This window comes from Garra rufa, chromosome 1, assembly GCF_049309525.1.
Source record: "Garra rufa chromosome 1, GarRuf1.0, whole genome shotgun sequence".
Classification (NCBI taxonomy): Eukaryota; Metazoa; Chordata; class Actinopteri; order Cypriniformes; family Cyprinidae; genus Garra; species Garra rufa.
The window spans coordinates 36,438,132-36,463,045 of NC_133361.1; the positions used below are offsets into that span (position 1 = coordinate 36,438,132).

General features: G+C 37.5%; 1 protein-coding gene across 2 annotated transcripts in view; it reads right to left on the reverse strand.

Moving 5' to 3' along the window:
* Window positions 1-24,914, reverse strand: part of prkcbb (protein kinase C, beta b) — a 202,621-nt gene that overhangs the window by 41,698 nt on the left and 136,009 nt on the right. For both annotated transcript variants that reach the window (XM_073839551.1, XM_073839542.1), the window contains exons 9-15: window positions 23,164-23,304; window positions 17,779-17,952; window positions 13,826-13,917; window positions 8,259-8,321; window positions 6,771-6,909; window positions 5,080-5,160; window positions 3,089-3,196 (exon numbers count right to left, since the gene is read on the reverse strand). In XM_073839551.1, coding sequence (XP_073695652.1) covers window positions 3,089-3,196; window positions 5,080-5,160; window positions 6,771-6,909; window positions 8,259-8,321; window positions 13,826-13,917; window positions 17,779-17,952; window positions 23,164-23,304 — 798 coding nt within the window. The remainder of the gene's footprint in view (window positions 1-3,088; window positions 3,197-5,079; window positions 5,161-6,770; window positions 6,910-8,258; window positions 8,322-13,825; window positions 13,918-17,778; window positions 17,953-23,163; window positions 23,305-24,914) is intronic.

The following is a 24,914-nucleotide window of genomic DNA, read 5'->3' on the forward strand; positions in this document are numbered from 1 at the left end:
CATTGTCCTAACTCAAACAAAATGGGTCATGCTGGGTAGAAGATCAGCAAAGCACGGGGAAAATCTACTTTGGTGAATCACATGTCACATGTCTCATTTCACCCCAAAATCAAATGGCAAAAAATTAAATAAATTGTACATTTTTATTTTATTACAAGTCATCGTATGTAATACTAGTAATTACACATATCATTTTTGATATTTTAGCATAATTTTAGGCAGCACAACAAATACTGTCATAATGTGCAAACACTTAATATTTTTATATTACGTATACTTGGGTAATAAAACAACTAATCAATCAATTTATCTTCTATTTTTATTTATTTATTTATTTATTTTAATGATGGTAATGCAAACAGGGAAATGGAAAATAATGCCACAATGCAAAATAAAATTTTAATGGACCCCTCTGCAAAAAATATATTGTTATATTCTATAAAAATTTAAAATAATAATGCAATGCAATATCTATCTTTTTAATAATTTATTATTATTATTATTATTATTATTATTATTATTATTATTATTATTACTACGATTCGATTAGATTCACAAGCTTGGAATTTGATTCGATTTCTGATTTGATTCGATATTGATTATTTTGGATATATAAATTATGTAAAGTACATGCCAAATTTTCTCATGGAAAAAAAAAAATCTAAATATACATGAGAGTTAGTACTACATTGAAGGTTACAGATTTACCATTTTTGACGTTTTTAGAATAATAAAGTTACAAGTACATTATATTTCTACTCCAATTCGTTTTTTTTTAAATATAAACATTGAAATGGTGGATGTCATAAAAACTTTACAGATTAAAGCAAACATTGCAAACAATTAAACATCGAAGAACAGTAAAAATTTCAATTAATATGTTATATGGTGCATATATTTAGCAAAATGGTCCTCTCTGGAGTAAATGTTTTAGCTGACTAACAAGTGTATGGTCACCGAATATGTTTTTTTTTTTTTTAGCTAATGTGACGTTATGTGACATTGTTTACGGGCTGTTATATTGCGCGGTTAATACACAGAATGAGCAATTACATGAGACAAAAACAGATTTCGGTAAGCTGTACTATTTCTTTTAACATACATTCAGCTGTTGATTAATGTTTATTTTGTGCTGTAACTTGTAATAAAGCGAAGGACACAATCATTTCACGTCATCAGTGGCGCTTCTCTTGAACTAAGACGCAACAGAGATCTGTCACCCCATATTAAATAGTGCCAAAAATGTATTGTCTGAATATTGTAATAAAATGGACAGAATTGAAAATCAGAGACTTTGTTTCATATCAAAAGTAACACAAAAGCTTATTGCGATTTATTGGATGGGAGGTGCGCTAAAATGTTCTGTTCATTAACTGAAAACAAGACAAGACAAGCAAGACTAATCGATTCTTGGGATTTAAGTATCAATATCGTTTAGTAAAATGAGAATAGATTAAAGAAATAAATCATTTTTACCCAGCCCTAATTATTATTATTGCATTACTGTAATGACAACTGGGAAAATTAAAATAAAGGTCTTAACAGTCGTAAAAATAGAAATGTTTCATTTTCTTATTTATTTTTATTTTTAGGTGGGGTGAAATATGGCCCAGACATGTTGACAGGTAAGATTCGCCCGAATAACAGATGTGTCATGTCCCAACCATCGTAAGAATGTACCCACGCACAAGCCTGGCTTTCATTCTTCTACAAAACTCTTTTCTCCTTTTTTTCAGCAGCCATATGCTCCTCTCTGCACCGCAGTGACAAGGAGAAAGAACAGAAACATGTAAAGAATAAGCAAATAGGAGAGAGCTCCCTTTCGAGCACTTTTTAGGGAATACGTTAAGCTATAGACTAAGATGCCCATGACATTCTGTGGCTTTTGTCTGGTTTTGTTAGGGCTTTATCTTTAAAAAACAACAATAAAAAACATTCATATTCATTCAAAACCAGCCTAGCTGTTCTCCAGTAAAAGCCAGCAACCAACAGAGCTGAGCTCCTGGGTCCTGCACACAGCCAAGAGTCATTGGCATTCCCGCTAAGTGCTGTCTAAGGCCGTATGTTTGTGTGCTTTTATCTGCAGGAGAGAAGATCTCTCAAATAAAGAATTAGATCATGTGTACTCGCTGCTTCACCTGCCAGCGCTCGAGTCTGGAGCGGCACTGGCCTGCTAATAACAAAGAGAGAGTGAATGAAAGATAGCGATGGAGAGACAGACAGAACTGGCGATTTTTGAGAGGGCCGTGACGCGCATATTGATGGAATAGGTCAGAGGCTGTGGTATTTTTCAAGGCTGCTGAGAGAAAACCGTGATGACCACTGCTGCTATGAATAAGTGACTCATAATGCATAACATGAGGTCATATAATATCTGGACTTTCATTCAAAGCCACTTACAGTATGTGAACTGCCGAGACAGTCACCTTGAAACAACTTGAGTACTTTCTCAGGGACACGCTGATGGACTGTATCTGCACCTTTCTGGGCCATTAGTCACTCTGAACTGAATTTGATACTTTGGGCTACCTCGGGACAAGGGGACAAGGTGTGACTTGTTAGCATGACCCTGCTGGTAGGTGTTGTAACTAGACCATTCTGCTGCATCTTTCTCCATTGATGATCATTTCAAAGAAGGCATGTATCCTAATCAAATAAATTATAGCAATTCCTCATGGTAATGAGAAAGTAATTAAAAAATTGACACTTAGGTTTCTAAGTTTATTTTCAGCAGTCAGTCTTCAGTGTCACTTCAGTGATTTAGAAATCATACTAATATGCTGATTTGATGCTCTTATTACTGTATTATTAATGTTGAAAACACTTGTGCTTCATTTTTTTTGAAAAACCATGATACATTGTTTTGAAGTTCAACAGAATTTCATGTCAGAACCCTCACTTTACTGTCATTGAAAAAAGGTTTGTCACTGAAAAAAAACAAAACAAATCTTACTGTCCAAAAATTGTGAGTGGTAGTGAATACTACTACTACTACTACTACTAATCACATTGTGTTGGACATGTCCTTGCAGTGTGAGACAGGATGTCGGATACTGTTTCAGGAATGTGATGTATACTGGCTGCTCACCCCTTTGCAGATGGCCACAGCTTCCTTGGACATGGATTTGGGATAGGACACATGGTGCTCCATAATGGACTGAAACAGCTCATCCTCATCTTCACCATCAAATGGGGGCTTTGGAAAGAGAAAGAGAGAGCAGAGACTGTGAAGATTAGAGGACAATGCTGTTTACTATAAATGGTCGACAATAATAACAAGTATCATATCTCATTTGCTTGCAATTTTCCCATTTGTGTTCTTTTAAAAGGGTCATGAACTGAGAAATAACAATTCCCTTGATCTTTTGACATATAGGAGCTTATTGTACTATAAAAACATCCTGTAAGTTTCAGAACTCAAAACTTTCTTGTTGGTCTAAAAACAGTTTATATTGCCAAAATCTGCCAAAACGACATGTTGTGGAGTGTGCCACTTTATGACGTAATAGTGTCACTTAAAGGGGTCATCGGAAGCCCATTTTTCTGTTTCAAGTTCATATGATTCTTTAGGGTCTTATTGAAAAGTCTCTAATATACTTTGGTAAAAAATTCTCAATAGTAGCGTTAAAAAGCACTCTACCTTGTCAAAATCAACTCTGCAAAATATCAGCTCATTTTATCGCATGGGCCCTTTAAATGCAAATGAGCTCTGCTCACCCCGCCCATCTCTGCTGAGGGATTACGAGCTGTAATGTTTACTTTAGCCGTGTTTAGCTGCATATGTAGATCGGGATCGATGCTTTCTTTTTAAAAACGAAAGTAACTTTGTCCTCTGCCTCTTAAGAGGCTCAGATGTCAGGAGTAAATGGGGACTGCTATGTTCATTATTACATCCAACAACAAAACATCTCAATCGCTCAATTAGAGTCTTCCTCTGCACCGGAGTCACACAATGGCGATTGTATTCGGACTGTTTCAGCTCGGTGAGGGCGGGTCTAAGGTAAGGCGCTCATGTCAATCAACTGTTTCGTCACAACGACAAGAAGCTGAGAATGACCGGATTTTAAAAAGGGGATATTACTTTTAAATATTAAAAAAATACCACTGGGTGGATTTTTATCATTGTAGGGTGGTTGTGTACACAAACTGCCAACACACATTAATGTTCAAACAACATGGAAAAGTTAGTTTTGCATCCGATGACCCCTTTAACACAGCCTCCGCAGAACGCCTGCTTCTACATCACTGCCTGTTTAGCCCCGCCTACCAATTTATGCATGTAGTAGATGGCTCTTAATACAAGAAGCGCTTTGCAGTGTCAGTCTTTGCAATGCCTTCCTTCTGATCCCAACATTAGGAAAGAGTGGAATAACTTTACTCTTAATGAAGATTCAGACCACGTCAGTAAGAACTGGGTTTATTTATAATCTAAATCACAGCAGTGTCCATGTAGGATGTCAAACATATGCAACTGTTAGCCAATTATAGCAGTGGCTGTTTACTTCAGAGTCTACAATCCACCATGCCTATTCAACTGGTGTGTTGTGATGAGTGGGTTCAAAACAGGACAGGAAATAGCCTATTACTTCTAAATTATGTTTTTAATGAAAAATCTTGATAACATTATGTGGAGCTCAAAGAACTGTACAAAATAATAATAATAAAAAATTCATGACCCCTTCAACATTAGAAATTTAAAAGTCATCACCATAAAAGTGCCTTTCAAGTCTTGTTTGTTTAGCAAAGACTAGAAACGAAAATTACGACATCTTTTGTCAGGACAGCTCAGCAGTAGCAGCCTCCACTGGAAACAATTCAGACTTTTTTTCTCCAGCGTTCAAAGCTTGACTTGTTTCAGAACAATTCATAAATAATTGACTGAGCCCGATAGGCATGAAATACTTGCCGTTAGTCTCGGGAGATTTGCAGAACGTAATTAATAAAAACTGACCTTGAGATAGCAAGAGGTGATTTACTGCAAGCAGCAGAGAGGAAATGAAACAGAGCGAATGAGAGAAGGCCCAAAAGGCACAAAGCCTGGACTTGGGCCTTCTTGACCTGGGTTATCATAACTCTTACCTGCCCAGCCAGCATCTCATATAGCAGAACTCCAAAAGCCCACCAGTCCACTGACTTTCCATAAGGCTGGTAAGCAATGATCTGAAACAGACACACTCAGAGCGTAAGGCGTAAAAAAACAAAAAAACAATTACAAATGGGTGACACTCCAAGGACAACTGTAAATATTAAAATCAATCCTGCCGTGCGCTCTGTCAAGAGTTTCAGAAGTGTTTATGGTGCTTTCAACACATACTCTACAGTGTTTTTCACACAATATGAAACAAGCAGCTTAAGTTTTGAGGACTAGATGAACTCAAATCCCTTCATGTTGTGCCTTGGTTTAGGAGTGTGTTGTTGATATGAATCCATCTCTAGCTCATGCTGCTGGTGTTACACTTGGAGCAGTACCATCTGGTGCTCAGTGAGATGAACGTGAGATATCTAATCAACGTAACTCTCTATTGCACGATGATGCCTCTGGTTAACAAACCCATTTTCTCCATTATAAGCTTATGATGGCAATACAATGGTTAATATTGAAAGGATGACTTTAATAAAATACAAAATACAATAAAATACATTCTGGCAGTCATTTCAAAATCTTTTTCTGCTTTGTCTCACAGTTTTGCTCTGGAACATTTAGATATTTACAAAAATTACTTCTATGTTATATAGAACTAAACTGACCCTTCGCAGGGAGTTTGACTGACAGGTGAATTGACCGATCATAACACCAAATCTCCCATTTTTGTTCAACAAACAAACCAGACAGGAAAGTAGATTAACTCTGGTGGACTTGACCGTAAAAAATGGTAGTATGTCTTTCTGCGGTTGAAACAAGATAACGTCTGATGTTCATTCATGTTTAGTAGTAAAGCGTAAGAGATTAAAGGTTCATGTGCTGCTTGAGCTGAGGTGCTACAGCAATCTGTCATGACACATTAAAGAGGTTCCTCTTAGCTCCGCAATGTATTTTTCGCTGCGTGAAAACATGATGAAATGTGAAATTGCTATGGCTTGTTGTACATGGCAACAGAAGCATTGAAACAAGGAAACAACACTGTACAAATTTAGCTTAGATGAACTAGTTCAGGGGTGATCAACCATGTTCCTGGAGATCTACCTTCCTGCAGAGTTCAGCTCCAAGCTCTATCAAACACAACTGAACCAATTAATTAGGATCTGAAAGAGCACTTGATAATTACAGACAGGTGTGTTTGATTAGGGTTGGAACTGAACTTTGCAGGAAGGTAGATCTCCAAGAACAGGGTTGGGTATCAGGGGCGGATTGGGACAAAAATTCAGGCCGGGGAAATCTCACACTCATCCAACCCATCCCATACACCCACAACAAATTTTGAAACCACGGACAACAATATTTTTTGTATGGCCATCATATTCACATAAAAAAATCCCTTTATATCTCTAGAAAATTGTAGGGCAGCGGGCTAAATTGGCTGTCAGGCCACCGAGAATTCTCCCGGCGCTCCCGATGGTCAGTCCACCCCTGTTGGGCACCCCTGAACTAGTTTATTTAGTCTAATTACTGAATGATTAATGTGGGTATGTGTGACACCAAGTGCAGTTACAGTAGTAAAAGCCCTGGTAGATGCACACATGTCCACAAATTATACACTCATGAAATATGTAGGCCACTGGCTCTCCTTTTCATCCAACACACACGTACAGGACCCTTTCTGAGCACTCACCTCAGGGGCAATGTAGTCAGGGGTCCCACAGAAGGTCTTGGTGGTGATTCCATCCAACATGTTCTCCTTGCACATGCCAAAGTCAGCAATTTTGATATGACCCTCCATGTCCAACATGACATTATCCAACTTTAGATCTCTGATGCACAAAGATGCAAGAGAAGTCAGTGAAGAACACAAATGAGCAAGGAACGACTGTGTTACCTACATGTTTATATGTAACCACTGACCACAAAACCAGTCATAAGTGTCAATTTTTGTAAATTGAGATCTGAAAGCTGAATAAATACACATTGATGTATGGTTTGTTAGGCTAGGACAATATTTGTCTGAGATACAACTATTTGAAAATCTGGAATCTGAGGGTGCAAACAAAATCTAAATATTGAGAATATTGCCTTTTAAAGTTGTCCAAATGAAGTTCTTAGGAATGCATATTACTATTAAAAAGTTAAGTTTTGATACATTTATGTTAGGACATTTATCATGGAACATGATCTTTAATATCCTAATGATTTTTAGCATAAAAGAAAAATCTATCATTTTGACCCATACATTGTATTTTTGGCTATTGCCCCAAACATAGCCATGCTACTTATGACTGGTTTTGTGGTCTAGGATCACACATGTGTATCAGTCCATTTCAACAGACAGTTTAAAATGATTTACAGAAATTGAATGAATTTGCCACTACATTGCTGTTTTTTTCTTTTCTTTCTCACATTGTGAAACTAGTCCAACAATGCAGACCTAATGGCTGAATAAAAAGCGTATAAAACTATTGGAATATTCACTCACTCTTTTTTATTTCGCCAACAAAACCATCCCAAATACACCATTAATATTCATTATACTGGCCTGGGCGACCCTAGCAGCTTCATAAAGAGAAGCACGGGTGAGGTTGATGAAGGAGAAAAAAGGGCTCTGTAAAGAATTCATGAGTGCAGTCTGTTTGTAGTGGAAACATGCGGTGGAGGTTTTATGTTAACAGCCTGGATTACAGACCTACTTCCTGTTTAGGCCACCATCCAGGGGCTCACATGCTACACTTGTACAATGAAAATGCAATAAAACACAAGATGATTCACACTTTACTGTTTCATAAAGTCGCAGGTCATGTTTAATTAATCACAGCTCAAGATGTCCAATGTTTTTTGGCCACTAAAAAATTCTGGGAAGACTTATTGTGTTGTCAATGTTTCAACTGGCTGAATGATCGTCGACCAGTTAAACAACAGTACAATAAATTGAACAGACAGTACTTCCCTCCCTCAAGGCCATTTTTTGTTTGCGTCAAACTAAATACAGCATCGACTCTGACTAAGATCAATTGCTGTGTGTAAGCAAGTGTGTTTGCTGTGTGTTGCTCTGGAAGCAATTCGTCTAATATCCCAACACCTCTAAAGACCCTTGTGGTGGCCATTTTGAACAGTTAGTTATTATCAGGAAAACTCTTCTCACTTTTATGTGTTGCTGTTCTTCACTCACCTGTATATAATACCCTTCACATGCAGGAAGAACAGGCCTATGGCGATTTCTGCAGCATAGAACCTAAACACACACACACACACACACACACACCTGAATCAATATGAACATCTGAGCACAGGAGATGAATCAGTTTAGTTGGTTTTCTTAAACAATCTTCATGGCCAGAGATCAGCCAAGTGGTCATTATCAAAACAATAAACTCCAACACAAAGCAAAGGGGAATGCATAGAGTGACAAATATCCAATCAGAATTGAGATTTCCAGACATCTGTCTAATAAATAATATAACAGTCTGATAAAAGTGTGTTTTCAGCTGAGAGCATGGAAACTGGAGCTCTGCCCTCAGAAAAGACATAAGAGAGATAAAGCATGCCAGATATCTGTTATTAATACAAGCAATGCAATCTTTTATTTATCAGGTGGCGTGTTTGTCTGTCCTATATTTTAGTGCAACATTTGAAAAGAATTAGCATTCGTGTTCAGTGACTAATGCAACTGGGGGTGGAGCAGGAAACAGGCCTCACTATGGAGTCAGATTATGTCAAAAGATAACTTCTGTTTCCAGGCCACAGCGGCAGCCAGCCTCTGGCTATCACCACTTAGAGAGAGAGAGACAGACAGAAAGAAAAAGACAGAAGTGGTTTCAAAAAAATTGCAACACTTTAACATAAAACATTCACTAACTACACTATATCAGTGCTGCATATCAATTCGAAAATCAAATACGTCATTCTTTTCAAACATGCTTCCTTTCTTTGACTATAAATGCTACATAAAGATATCAAGAGTATCAAAGTAGAATTATTTATAAAAAATTATTAATGCATTGTTATACTGTTACATTTTAAACATTTTAAAGAGATAGTTCACCTGAAAAATGACAATTGCCCCATGATTTAGTCACCCTCAAGCCATGTTAGGTGTACAGTATATGACTTTCTACTTTCTACTTTCATTAAAAAATGAAAAAAATGTCCTGGCTCTTTCAAATTTTATAATGCGAGTAATGTCCATCCATCATAAAAAGTGCTCCACATGACCTGGGTAATTAAGGCCTCCTAAAGTGAATCTATGCATTTTTGTTGGAAAAATATACATATTTTAAACTTTATAAACCTTAATTTCTAGCATCCGCTAACTGAACTGTCGTAAAAGTCATATACACCTAGAATGACTTGAGGGTGAGTAAATAACTATTCCTTTATGCAAAAAATATACAGAGGTCCAAATGACAAGCGATGTAGTAAATGTATTATGTTTTGTTACACTTCAAAAATGTTAAATATACAGCTGCCAATTTTAAAAGTGGTTACTTTAATATTATAATTACTGTAATTTGTTACATTTAACTAGACTTTAAATGCACAGTAATTACTGCATTTTTATTACATACAACTACACTTAAAACTTTTTAAATAAACAGCTGTGAGTGTGAATTTATATCTTTGTCAGTTTTAAAAGTGAATAATTTTATTATAATTAGTGTAATTATGTTGTTACATTTAACTACATTTTAAAACATTTAATAGTTTTAAATTGTGTCAAATTGAAAATGACTTAATTTACATTTTTATTTCTTGAACTAAAACAATAATTGATTTCTTAATTTTATTTTGAAGTGGTATTCACAATCATCCATACATTTCTATGTAAATCAGGTTCATACCTCAAGCTTCATTCACAAAACTGAGCAATTGTCTGCTGCAATTAACACTGTGTTATTGCCATCTGTGCTAATAGTCACTAAATGGCTTCTCGTTTAAGACGAGATGTTTGTGTACATTTTGTGCATAGCAAATCATGGCTATATATATACTGAGAGAATAAGGGAGGAGGAGCAAAGTAACAAGAAAATAGTAATTGTTTCACAGAATCAATACGACTAACTCTCATTATATCATAACACAAGCAAATAAAAGCCCCCAACTGTGTTCCATAACCATTATAGGCTTTTGCATCTGGAAACCTGGATCTATTCCATTTCCAACAGCTCCAATGTGCTGCAGCCGTTCCCTGACCTCCCTGTCATTGGGCGCTCATAATCAACCTGACCTTTGAACTGCGCTGAGCTTCATACCCAACACAATGACAACACTGCTCTCCTCCACAGAGACGGGCTAATTCTTTATGATAAAGGGCAGACAGCAAGCTGAAAGCAGAGCAAATAGAGAAGAAGCTTGTTAGATGTGAAGACAGAGCGTGGTTCTGAGAGGAGATTACTGCAAAGGTCAGCTCAGTCATCTACTGCCAAGGAGCCGCCCATACTGAGATCACCCTCAAACGCCTGTCTATTTGCCACTAGCTCTTTCTTTCTTTCTTTCTTTCTTCAAATTAGTTACAGGGTGGTTCACAGGAATTTCAGCTCGAATGTGACCACTTTAAATGAACCCAGACATTTAAAGTCACTTGTAACATGTTTTGTGGATGCAAAATGTTCTGGGTTTACTTTACTACTAGAAGAATCAGTCTACATTTTACTAATCTTATACCAATTTTAAACACACACAAAACTGAGTTTTATTTACTTTAGTTAAAGGAGACTTAATATGCCCCTTTTTACAAGATATAAGTAAAATAAGTCTCAGGTGTCCCCAGAATGTGTCTGTAAAGTTTTAGCTCAAAATACCCCACAGATCATTTCTTATATCATTTTGAAAATGCCCATTTTTGAGTGAAAGCAGAAACACGCTGTTTTCATGCATGCCTCTTTAAATGCAAATGAGCTGCTGCTCTCCGCCCCCTTTTCCAGAATAGGGCTGTGCTATTACAGCTTGTACCACAGATACTCTGCCAAACTTCTGATTAGAGGTCGACCGATGTATCAGTTTTGCCGATTAATCGGCACCGATAGTTGATTGGCGGAACTATTGGTTATCGGCAAAAATCCATGCCGATAGTTTTTCCGGGTTGCTTTCTTTGCTGGTGCGGCTCATGCTCCGCTCTGCTGTCACAGGGTATGAGAGGTTAAGTTAGACACCAATGTTAAATGTCAGGATTGTTACCATATATTTGCATTGATTTATATCCAGCTGGTCATATTCTTAGCCAGCAAAATTGCAGATTTAAAGACTTGATGTGAGAAAGCAAACCATGTTCATTCAGCCGACAGAAATCCTGCCGCGCCACAGCGCGCCATTCATAGTTTTACATTACATATCTGTCCCAAATTGAAAAGCATAGAAACTGCAATTTTACATTTTGTTAAAATGTAAAGTTTCCCACCCCTACTGTTAATATGAAATAACACTTTACAATGAGCCCATTTGTAACATCAACTAAGATTGATGAAAGCTGTAGAATAGAAGTGTTGTTCCTTGTTAGGGTGTTATTTTGTTAAAATTAATGAACTATGAAATAACTTTAATGATCAATATATAATTAAAATTTATATTTTTATTAATTTACAAAGTATGGTTAAGTACTAGTTTAAAAATAGCAGAGCACTATTTTAGTTGCCGTTCAGTATCTATTTTCAAAAACTATCGGTTAATTAATCGGTATCGGCCAGTGTGGTTCAACCTAGCTATCGGTATCGGTAAAAACCAATATCGGTCGAGCTCTACTTCTGATATAGGAAAGCATGCATGTGCACAGAAAGTGTGAGTACTAAAATAAAGTGTGAGTTCTCTTTCATGTCTTATTGCGCTTAAACTGTCAAATACACACAAAGTTTATGTTAAAAACACAAATGAGTTACAAAAACAGTTGGTTATGTCTGTGAAGGTAAACAGCTGGAAAAGAAATATATATACAGTACAGACCAAAAGTTTGGACACACCTTGGACACACCTTTGAACCAAAGTTTTCTTGAAAATTGTAGATTCACACTGAAGGCATCAAAACTATGAATTAACACATGTGGAATTATATACGTAACAAAAAAGTGTGAAACAACTGAAAATATGTCATATTCTAGGTTCTTCAAAGTAGCCACCTTTTGCTTTGATTACTGCTTTGCACACTCTTGGCATTCTCTTGATGAGCTTCAAGAGGTAGTCACCTGAAATGGTTTTCACTTCACAGGTGTGCCCTGTCAGGTTTAATAAGTGGGATTTCTTGCATTATAAATGGGGTTGGGACCATCAGTTGTGTTGTGAGGAAGTATATATAGGAAGGAAAGGAAAGGAAAGGAAGGAAAGGAAAGGAGGTGATGTGAGGCCAAGTATGGTGACCCATACTAGGAATTTGTGCTCTGCATTTAACCCATCCAAGTGCACACACACAGTAGTGAACACACACACACCGTGAACACACACCCGGAGCAGTGGGCAGCCATTGCTGCGGCGCCCGGGGAGCAGTTGGGGGATCGGTGCCTTGCTCAAGGGACTCACCTCAGTCGTGGTATTGATTGTGGTATTAATTCTATATAGTATATATAGAATTAAATATAATTCCACATGTGTTAATTCATAGTTTTGATGCCTTCAGTGTGAATCTACAATTTTCATAGTCATGAAAATAAAGAAAACTCTTTGAATGAGAAGGTGTGTCCAAACTTTTGGTCTGTACTGTATATTAGATCTGTGTGGCAGCAGTGTAAAATATAGTAAATAAATCAATAAACCCACTGCTCTCTTGTCTCCTCTAAGGCTGATACTCTAAATAATGTTCTGTCTCATTTGTGCAGCCAAAGACAGAACAGTTAGCATGCTTTGCTTGAACTTTTGCCATGGCGTTAAAACTGGTACACAGTTGTCACTTGCAAAAACTAAATGGCGACGCCGTGGGTGGAAATGTGCAGATTAATAATTATGTGAAGACTATAATAAATTTCTCTTCATATGTGTGTTAAAACGTCTATGGTCTGGTGGCTAGGCTTCAAAATGTATCAAACTTTATCAAGATGAACTAAATGTTTAAGAATCTGCTTGGTTAGCCTACAAAAATATGCCATCACTGCAGTACTCTATAGAGTTGCAGAAATAGAGCTAAAAAGAAGAGTGAAAGAGAAAGTCAAAGATGGGGAAACAGGTTGACCTGGCCTTCGTACACCTAATTATGAATTATGCTGAGTAGACACCTAATATCTCCAACAGGAGGGCACTGAGGAAGAGGAAGAGACGAAGCGGCAGGAGCAAGAGTGGGTCAAACTACTTTGAGGTCACTTTGAAATGACAACACAGCACAGCGTGAAACACTTACTGCCCTATGAATGTCCCTCCCTTGCACCCATCATCCAGTTGGGCAAAAACAAGGAGAGCACCTGTTCTTTCTACAGAGTGAGTTAGCTGGATGAGTTCAACCACATCTAACTAACTGACACACATTGGTGAGCTCATGATGAACTAATCAATGTGTTCAGCAATGAACTAATCGGTGAGCTCATTGTGAAATAATCAGCTAGCTGATTGAAAAGCTCAAAAGTTACTTCAACTGTAAACAAGTTCTTTGAAGTCAACAGCTATCGTTGGGAATGTATCAACTTGCTGGTGTATCATCGACTCAAAGGGATCAGCAACATTAGCCATTCATCTGATTTTGAATTGATGAATCCGAAAATGCCACATCTTTGCAGTGTGGCCGCTTGATGGCGCTATGCAGAGACAAAGACGAGCTGTACTTACACAGCATGGGGTTCCTTAAACTTGCCGACCTGCTGGATATGATACATGAGATCCCCACCACTGATGTATTCCATGACAAAGTAAAGGCGGTCCTGTAGGTACACAGACAAAGTAGGGTAAGAGACAAACACAGGACAGTTGAGAAAAGATAACAGAGAGTAAGACTGTAAGGTTTCTTAACGATTCCTTTAGTACAATAGAACACAGTCCTTGGATCTTTTTGAAATTGGACATGACAAAAGTACTTTACGGTAATTCATAAGAGTAATTCACTCGGGGACTAGATTTAACATTATACTGAATGTTTTTGATTCACTGAAAAGAATCAGCTTATAGAAGTCATTTATTTGAGAGTTGAATGGAATTTGTTATGCTGTATATTTTTGATTTACTAAAAAGAATCAGCTCATTTGTCCAGGATTTGGACAATACTGGGCACATTGTATATTTTTGATTTACTAAATAAAAACTGGCTTACAAAAATAATTTTACTTAGGAATCGGACTGTTTTCACTGAATGCTTTTGATTCCTAAAAGGAAGTTGGAATTAAACAGAATGAGTCATTCTATAAAATGCTTGAATCTTATAGGCATGCTGTATGTTTTTGATTTAATAAAAAAAGATTTAGTCAATTGTCCAAGAACTGAACCACATTGGGCATGTTGTATATTTTTGATTCACAAAAAAATAACTGCCTTATAAAAATCATTTTACTCAGGAATCAGATTACACTGTTTTCACTGAATGCTTTTGATTCCTAAAAAGAAGTTGGAATTAGACAGCATGCTATATGATTCAAATTCACTGACAAAAAACATTCAAGAATCGTATAGGCATGCTGTATGTTTTTGATTTAATCAAAATGTTAAGCCTGTAAGGGTCAATTGTCTGGGAACTGGACTACATCGGGCATATTGTATACTTAATTTAATTAATTAAAAAATAATCAGCTTATCCATTTGGGAATCTGACAGAATCAGTCTGTTTCAGTCAAAGAAATGATTCAGAAAACAATAGAAATTTTGAGATTACTAAAAGATTTACTAAAAGGAACTGGCTCAGACAATTCATTTCCATTTCCATTTATGCATATATTTATCCAAATATAATTCTGAGTATTAACAGTAAGATTTGATGAAATGCCTATGGATTTGTGTGTTAATTTTACTGTCACTCAACCCCCTGCAAGAATATTTAATTTTAGTGACACAAGCCTATAATACATTTTTAACACATACACACACACACACACACACACACACACACACACACACACACACCACCACCACCACCACTGCAGGAAATTACACCACCCGCAACTGATGCAAAATAAGCCTCATCATTACAGGAAGAAAGCCAATAAAATGGAGCCCAGGGAAAATGTGGCTGAAACTTGCAGATATGAAGACGTCCAGCGTGTTTTGATCTTTGGATTTTGGCCCTGGGATTTGTCTCGTGTATTAGTGTGTGGATGTGCAGTTGTGTGTGTGTGTGTGTGTGTGTGTGTGTGTGTGTGTGTGTGTGTGTGTGTGTGTGTGTGTGTGTGTGTGTGTGTGTTTGTTTTTGTGACATATCAGGACACAAATTTGTGTAATAACATGGGTATGACATAGGTATTACAAGGAGAGGGTGACTTATGAGGACATTGTCCATGTCCCCACTTTTCAAAAGGCTTATAAATCATACAGAATACATTTTTTTGAGAATGTAAAGATATGCACAGTCTCCTGTGAGGGCTAGGTTTAGGTGTAGGGAAGGTGTAGGGTGATAGCAAATATCGTTTGTACAGTATAAAAACCATTACGTCTATGGAATGTCCCCACAATTCACAAAAACAAACATGTGTGTGTGTGTGTGTGTGTGTGTGTGTGTGTGTGTGTGTGATGGTCAGGGGAATTAGAGTCAGGGAGGATTAAGAGACTGAAAGTGATGAAGAGTGCGAGGGGGAGACGGACTGCTAGGCAGCAGTGCTTAAAGGAGGTCCCATAACTGTCAGGCAGGAAAGAGGGCGGGCGGGAAAGAGTCTTTACCTCACTCCACTACACACCAACTACCTAAACCCACACGACTACAAAACATCAGCATACACAACCTCATATACACACACTCACACATCTGACTAACTCCCCATTATAGGCTTGAGGATAATCTACATGACTGCAGCTGTTTGGCTGTCAAATACCTCCTGTGACTGATCCCCCTCCATAAAGAAATCCCCTCCCAACACCCCTCTCGAATATCTCGTCACTAACTGGGCTTTATTTGCTCTTAACGAATGCGTGTGCGAAGGAGGAGATGATTTAGTGACGTAGCTTCATTTAAGATCCAATGCATTTCCAGAAAAATCAGGCATGAAAGAGCTTCGGCCACATGACGTCACAATCTTTTCCTCCCCCAGAGTCTCCTCGGTTTCTGACTCAGTCCTCTCTATCCTTTGACTCTCACTTCCTGTCTCGATTTCTCCGTCTCTCGCTATCTTGCTGTCGGTGACAGGGGCTCATGCGGTGCTCAGTAGGATGTTGAGAGATGGCGATGCTGCCTGTCACAGCTCTGCTGCGGCCACAGATGAGTGTGTGGCGTGCTGCCCCCCAGTGAGCATGTCACATTCACATGACCACACACACACACACACACACACCATTCTTGTTGATGTAGAAATGACTGCAGTCTCTAACCAGCATGTGGGGGATGGGGAGGGATGGATTCAAGTGTGTGTGTCCATATGTGTGTTTGGTCATGTGCTACAAAATTAAAGAATACAAAGTGACACGTGTGACCACGCTTAAGCTTATGTCAGAGGATATACATTGAGAACAGAAAGAGAAGAGAGGAGCAAAAAGGAGATGAGCTGAGATCAAAAGGAGATGGGACGAGATGCAATGAAAGAGTGAGACGAGAGCAGAAGAGATGAGATGAAATTAGAGATTAGACAAGATGTGGTACTGACAAAGAAAGGAGAGAAAATAATATGAGATGAAATGAGATAAGGAGAAGAATGGAGAGCAGAAAAGAAGATAAGACCAGATAAGATGAGAGGAGAACAGAAATAAGAGAAAACAAGAAAAGAAGAAGAGAAGAGAAGAGAAGAGAAGAGAAGAGAAGAGAAGAGAAGAGAAGAGAAGAGAAGAGGAAAAAATTAGATGAGATAAGATGAGGTGAGATTGTCTACATGAGACACGGAGAGGAGAGCAAAATAAACAACATGAAATTATATGAGATGAGATGATAGGAGATGAGAAAAGACGACAAGAGAAGAAAAGAGACCAGCTAAATAGAGAAGAGACAAGAAGCGACGAGAAGAGATAAAAACAGAGAAAAAGAGATGAGAGACAAGACGAATAGAGAAGAGAAGAGATGAGACGAGATGAGAAGAATTGAAAAAAGATGAGACGAGAAAAGACAAGACGAGAGGAGACGAGAAAAGATCAGAAGAGACTAGATGAGACGAGGAGAGGAAACAAGAGATGAAAAGAAAAGAAAAAAGATGACAAGAGAAGAAAAGAGACAAGGTGAAAAAAGATGAAAAAAACGATATAAGACGAGATGAAAAGAGACAAGAGGAGACTAGATGAGTACAGACGAGAAGAGACAACAAGAGAAGAAAAGACTCTAGACTGCGAGAGGAAAAGAGAAGAGAATAGGAGAGATGAGAAGAGAAGAAAAGACATGAGACAAATAGAGAGGATAAGAGACGAGAAAAGACGAGACGAGTAGAGACAAGAAAAGACAAGACGAGATGAGATGAGAAAAGAGGAGAGGAGATGAGAAGAGACGACAAGAGAAGAGACATGATGACAAGAAAAGAGAAGAGATGAGAAAAGAGACAAGACGGGGGGGGAGAAGAGAAGAGACAAGATGAAATGAGGGGAGACAAGACAAGAGAAGAAGAGAGGAGAAGAGACCAGACAAGAGGAGAGGAGAGGAGAAGAGAAGAGAGAAGAAGCTGCAGTACCATGGTCTGAAAGCAGGAGTGCAGTGCAGTGAGGAAGGGTGGTTTTCCTGCCAAGGCTAACACTCTCTTCTCCACCATAGTACATTCAACATCATCATCCTGGATCACCACGTCCTTCTTCAGGATCTTTATGGCAAACAGCTCATCACCTCCCTTTCTTTCCGCTAACATCACCTAGAAAAAGACAAACAGAGAGAGAGAGTTTGAAGGTAGCAGTGATGTTCAAAATTATGTAACCAAACACACAACTGAAACATTTGAGCGAGCAAGCAAGAGCAGATGAGCAAAGGAACACTGTAACACAGCACATTAGCTTCATTTATTAGCAGAAGATACACTGGCCTTTGACTGCGGATCAATACAGCAGCATTTACACTCATTCTCAGCACGTTTAGAGTAGGTTAGGCCAGAGAACACACAGTAGCTGTAGTTGAGGCACAGATGATATACAAAGATGAAAGAAAATGACGGACAGAAGAAATGAAGCTTGACACACGTGAAGACAATAAGGAGCAGATTTGAGTGTGGCACAATGGCACGGTGAAGGAAATCTTGAGTGATGGGAAGGCAGATTTTAATTGTGCACATTTTTAGGATTGAGCCTGAAGGCACATGTACTAAAGAGAAGAGACAACCAGAGAGAGAGAGGGAAAAATGAAAGAAAAAAAGGGCGAAGGTTTAAAGAGCAGAGAGAATGACTGCAATAGAGTCAAAGAGCAATAGAAATGAGGGAAGGTTAAATAAAACACTGTGAGATTAATATTATAAACATTAAAAAGTATAAACATTTAAATTAAAATGCATAAACATGTTAATATAGTAAAACTTGACCAAAATACATTTTAATGAAAAATTAAATACTCTAACATCTTTAAATTAAAAAAAAGCCAATTAACATGAAACTACAACGGAAAATACACTGAAAAACTAAACTAAATAATAGGCTGACACATATTAACACATGAAAAAAATTTAAATAATTTTTTTAAATTAGAGATGAGACAAATGGAGACGAGACAAGACAAGACAAGTAGAGACGAGACAAGAGGACACAAGATGAGAAGAGATGACAAAATAAGAAAAGAGACAAGACGAATAGAGAAGAGAAGAGATAAGAAAAGACAAGATGAAATGAGACTAGAAGAGACAGGAAAAGATGAGCAAAGATGAGATGAGAAGAGTCAAGATAAGACGACAGGAGACAAGATGAGATGAGACATGATGAGACAAGACAAGAAGATTAGACAAGACGGAAAGCGGAGAGAAGAGAAGAGACAAGCTAAGACGACAGGAGACAAGATGAGATGAGACATGATGAGACAAGACGGAAAGAGGAGAGAAGAGAAGAGACAAGATAAGACGACAGGAGACAAGATGAGATGAGACATGATGAGAAGACGAGACAAGACGGAAAGAGGAGAGAAGAGAAGAGACAAGATAAGACGACAGGAGACAAGATGAGATGAGACATGATGAGACAAGATGAGAAGACGAGACAAGACGGAAAGAGGAGAGAAGAGAAAAGATAAGACAAGATGAGAAGAGACGAGACGAGAAAGGACAAGACAATATGAGACAAAAAAGAGACGAGACGACAAGAAGAAAAGAGACAATATGGAAAGAGAAGAGAAAAGATGAGACGAGACGACGAGAAGAAAAGAGACAATATGGACAGTGAAGAGAGAAGATCAGATGAGAAAAGACTAGACAAGATGAGAAGAGACAAGAAAAGACTAGACAAGATGAGAAGAGACAAGAAAGATGAGATGAGACAACAAGAGAAGAGACAACAAGAGGAAAAGAGACAAGTTGAAAAGAGAAGAGAAGAGATGAGAAAATCTAAGATAAGACGAGACGAGACGAAAAGTTACGAGACAGGAGAGGAGACGAGACGAGATGTAAAGAGACGAAAAGAGAAGAGACAAGATGACAAGAGAAGACAAGAGACGAGACTAATAAAGAAGAGAACAGACAAAAAAGAGGTGATAACATAAAATTAACACATTAAATACTTTTTTAATTACATAAAAAAAATCACAACAATAGTCCACAAAGAGGGAACTGGCAACAGTCAAGCCATTCAGAATCATTTTCTCTAATATCGAGACGTCTGTTATAACATCTGTTACCACACAAACAAACATAGATGGCCTAGACGAATTAAATCAAACACTGATCTCAATCAATACCATTAAAAGAAAAACAAATAAGAGCTTTCAGAGCAGCAACATTTCAAGCTCTGTGGTGCTTGACTTAATATAGTACATTACATCCATACGCAAATGAAGAACATTTTTTCAGTAGCATGACAGCAGTGTAACCATTTTCAAAACTGTGTAGCTTTTCCAATAACAAGCTACTTTTTTCAACAAGTGGCAGCGTAACACGACAAGCCAGTAAACAAACACGCTCTCCTAAAATATCCTCTCTCTCTCATATATGTAGCACCAGAAAATCTGATTCTTTGCAGTGATTTTGTTCATGTAAACAAACCAATTCAAAAAATAATTCACAAATTTGAGTTCCTATGTGGTGTTTTAGTTTTTTATATACAACAATTTGATTCAAATTAACTCCCCAACACTGTTATGCGTGTGTGTGATGAATTTAAACCCAATCCAATATGCCTGACACAGCCACAGCACTTCTTGTCACCAAACCAATAGTGCTTCATCAGTGTGTGAAAGCATCTCTCAAATACCTTCCCTTATTCACGTCAAGGTCACATAGAAAAAAAAAACCTGAAAGAGGAAAAGTAATGCTTGAAGAAACTTTCCGGACTGTCTGACTCTGCCTTTTAGCTCTCTCTTGAAAATAAATGCACATATTGAAATGAGCGGAGTTATTTCAGTGTAAAGGCAGCCCCAGATGGACACCTTGTGACTGGCGATGGGAAAAGAGAAGCGATACACTTCAACATTACAGAGGACACCATCTGCTCCTCACAGGCTCTACACCCCAACACACACACACACACACACACACACACACACACACACACACACACACACACACACACACACACTACTCTGGCAGCATAGCAAGCAGGTCATATCCATTCCGACACATTCATTACCGCTGCATACCTGTTTAGAAAAACGCACATCAAACAAAAGGGGTACGACTGCACACAGTGCTCCAAAGTCTCAAGGACATTGTCATCTAGAGCAGCCGCACAAAAGTATCTGCTGAGCCCTGGATGAGTACTGCTCCAGGATCAGCACATTCAAGGACAGAATCTGATCAATGATCACGTCTCCAACTGTGAGATCTGCATCAAACCCATAATCACACAACTGGACTTGTGAAAGTGCACATCTGTCAGCTTTTGAAGCTCCGTCTGCTGAAGGCTCATCATCATGGAATCTACAGAATTGTCTTTTTGACAAAATGCCATTGTTAAAGGGATAGTTCACCTAAAAATGAAAATTCTGTCATTAATTACTCAGACTCATGTTGTTCCAAACATGTATGACCTCCGTTCATCTTCGGAATACAAATTAGGATATTTTTGATGAAATCCGAGAGCTTTCTGACCCTGCATAGACAGCAACACAACTGACACGTTCAAGATCAAGCAGGGAATTGTTAAAATAGTCAATGTGACATAAGTGGTTTAACCATAATGTTATGAAGCTACGAGAATATGAATGACACTGAAGAGAAAAAGTGTTGAATAAAGTCGTTATTTTTGTTTTCCTTGCACACAAAAGTATTCTCATGGACTATTTTAACAATGTCCTTCCTACCTTTCTGGGCCTTGAACATAGTATTTGTGTTGCTGTCTATCCAAAAAGCTTATTTTGATATACCAAAAATATCTTATTTTGTCTTCCAAAGATGAACGAAAGTTTTACAGATTTGGAACAACATAAGGGTGAGTAATTAATGACAGAATTCAAGTTTTTGGGTGAACTATCCCTTTAAATCACTGTGCCATGTGAGCACTGCTAGTCCACTATTCTCTTTCTTGAATATGTGGATATCAAAACGTGTAAATTTAGAGTGAGAGTTTACATTTTATTTCGAAATCGCGATGAACAGTTAGCATATTGAGAAAGATATTGATGTATTCTAAGATAATGATGTACCTTACAAATCTAATGAAATGGCACACAATGTGTTCCCAGATGAAGGTTAGAATAAACCCAAACTTACAGCAAATATGCAGAGATGGAGTTAGAGATGCTCCATACATATATAATAACCGTTTGTGTGGAGCAGCATTTACTGCAAATAGAGCAGCACTAAGACGCATGTATGTTTCATTATGATTTTAAATGGGTTTAATATATCATGCAGCCTTGGAAAACGGTCTAATAATGTATTCATAATGTATTTCATGTATTCTTGTCCATGGAATGCACCACTTCCGGTATTTTGCCGGTTACTCAACACAGGCAAAATGCAATCAAGGATTTTTTATATATATATATATATATATATATATATATATATATATATATTTTTTTTTTTTTTTTTTTTTTTTTACATTTTTTTAATTGAATTGAATCAAGGAATCATGACAGCCCTACTTTAAACTTTACTTGTTTTAACCCTTAAAAAAATTACAAAAAAAAGAGAGAGAGAGAAAAAAGAGAGAGAATCTGCCAATTCTAGGGCTTACGACAAAAAAAAAAAAAAAAAAAAAAATTCTTAAAGGTTCCCTGTTCATTTTAAATGGACATATTTAAAAAAATATATTTTTCCTTTAATATCTATTTTTTTTTTTAAATCAGACTCCATGGCTTATGCCATGCTTGCTGGTGCCTACAACAACCACTTCTGTTTAGTTTGAGCACCTGAATGAGGTAAGAAAACAAGATTTATCATATCTTTATACCCCCAAAAATTTAATGTTCTGTAGATTTTTAATGTGATTAAGATCACTATTTTTTAGATTGCAATTTCTGACTTCAGCACTGACTTTGCTCTCTGAACACAAGTCTATGAGATTGCAGAGAACCTCAGAGTCACGTACAGACTTTTGTGTGTGACGTTTGGTAGCATCTGAGAATGAAGATGCAGCAGCACCGAACTGGACGGGTCAGTCCGTCGGACGCAACAGTGAGGCTGACATTTTGTTTGTCGTGATGTGGACGACATCAAACAGTCTCGGCTAATGATGTTGACAGAGGTCTAGCACTACACCTCAACATATCAATATCATTTTAAAATCCTGTTGCCATGGCAACTGGCAGCAGCTGGAACATGAGCCCACTCACCCTCCTATTTCCCCTCTCGCTGTCTTTTAGTCCGGCGTTCCAGTAATCTTAGTTGTTTAGAGTGACCTCACAGCTCAAGATTACCTGCTGCTCGCAACACCAGTGAGCCTACCTGAGACACATTGAGAGAGAGACAGAACGAAAGACGAGGGCGAGTTACCTTTCCAAAGCTACCTTTGCCCAACACCATGAGAAAATTGAAGTCAGACAGTTTCATGCGGTCCCGGTTGCCATTGCTGTCGAATTTGGAGATGGCGTTGGAGGAAGAGCCGTCTGTTTTGCTGGGACCAATTTTAGCTCTCTGTTGGGAAAGAGCAAAAAGAAACAATAAGCTTGTGTTAGAGTGGGGTCAGAGACAACACAGACACACACGTTTGTTTTCCAGCACGGTAGCGACTTTCATTTGACTTCTGTTGTTTTTATACTGAGCTAATGATATTTTCTTTCCCCTACTCCTAAAACTAACAACACAGAAACCTACACTCTTACACAAAAAAAGGTACAGAAACTGTCATTGGGGTGGTACCTTTTCAAAAGGCACTATTATGTATCATGTATGTACATGCTACATATTAACATGCATATTTAAAGGGATAATTCACCCCAAAATTAATTTACTCACTCTCATGTTGTTCATCTTCAGAACACAAATTAAGATATTTTTTATGAAATCCGAAAGCTTTCTGACCCTGCATAGACAGCAACGCAACTGACATGTTCAAGGCCCTGTTCAAGGCCCAGAAAGGTAGTAAGGACATTGTTAAAATAGTCAAAGACTGACACAAAAAAGAAATCGTTGAATAAAACGTTTTTTTTTTTTGCGCACAAAAAGTATTTATGAAATTCATAAAAAACTTTATAACATTACGGTTGACCCACTGATGTCACATGGACTGTTTTAATGTTGTCCTTACTACCTTTTAGGGTCTTAAACGTGTCAGTTGCATTGCTGTCTATGCAGGGTCAGAAAGCTTTCAGATTTCTTAAAAAATATCTTAATTTGTGTTGGTCTTACAGTTTCGGAAAGACATGAGGGTGAGTAATTAATGACAGAATTTATATTTTTGGGTGAACTATCTCTTTAAGCATAAATGTGACCCTGGACCACAAAACCAGTCTTAAGTCGCTGGGGTATATTTGTAGCAATAGCCAAAAATACATTGCATGGGTCAAAATTTTTGATTTTTATTTTATGCCAAAAATCATTAAGAAATTAAGTAAAGTTCATGTTCCATGAAGATTTTTTGTAAAATTCCTACTGTAAACATATCAAAATGTAATTTTTGATTTGTAATATGCATTGTTAAGAACCTAATTTGGGCAACTTTAAAGGTGATTTTCTCAGTCTTTTTGATTTTTTTGCATCCTCAGATTTCTGATTTCAAATAGATGTATCTCAGCCAAATATTGTCCTATCCTAACAAACCATACATCAATAGAAAGCTTATTTATTGAGCTTTCATATGATGTATAAATCTCAGTTTGGTCAAATTTAACCTTATGACTGGTTTTGTGGTCCAGGGTCACAAATAAGGTACAAAGGTATACTAAAAATCTTTAATATTAGCCAATAACCAATATAGTACCAACATACTTTTCATTCCAAAAGATACATGCATTTAACATAAAAAAATGACCAAAAATATTTATGTACTGTATGGATTTCCAATATTGACAATATTACTTTGGCACAAATATATTACACCAGTTTGTACATAAAAAGTATTTTCTTGTGTATGGATTGATTGACTTAAAACATGAAAGCCAAATGTGACATGTTACACACAGTGTGCATCCATACAGAAACCTGTTAGCATGTTTAGACTTTTATTAAAGGGACAGTTCACCCAAAAATTAAAGTTCTGTCATTAATTAAACACCCTCATGTTGTTCCAAACCAGTAAGACCTTC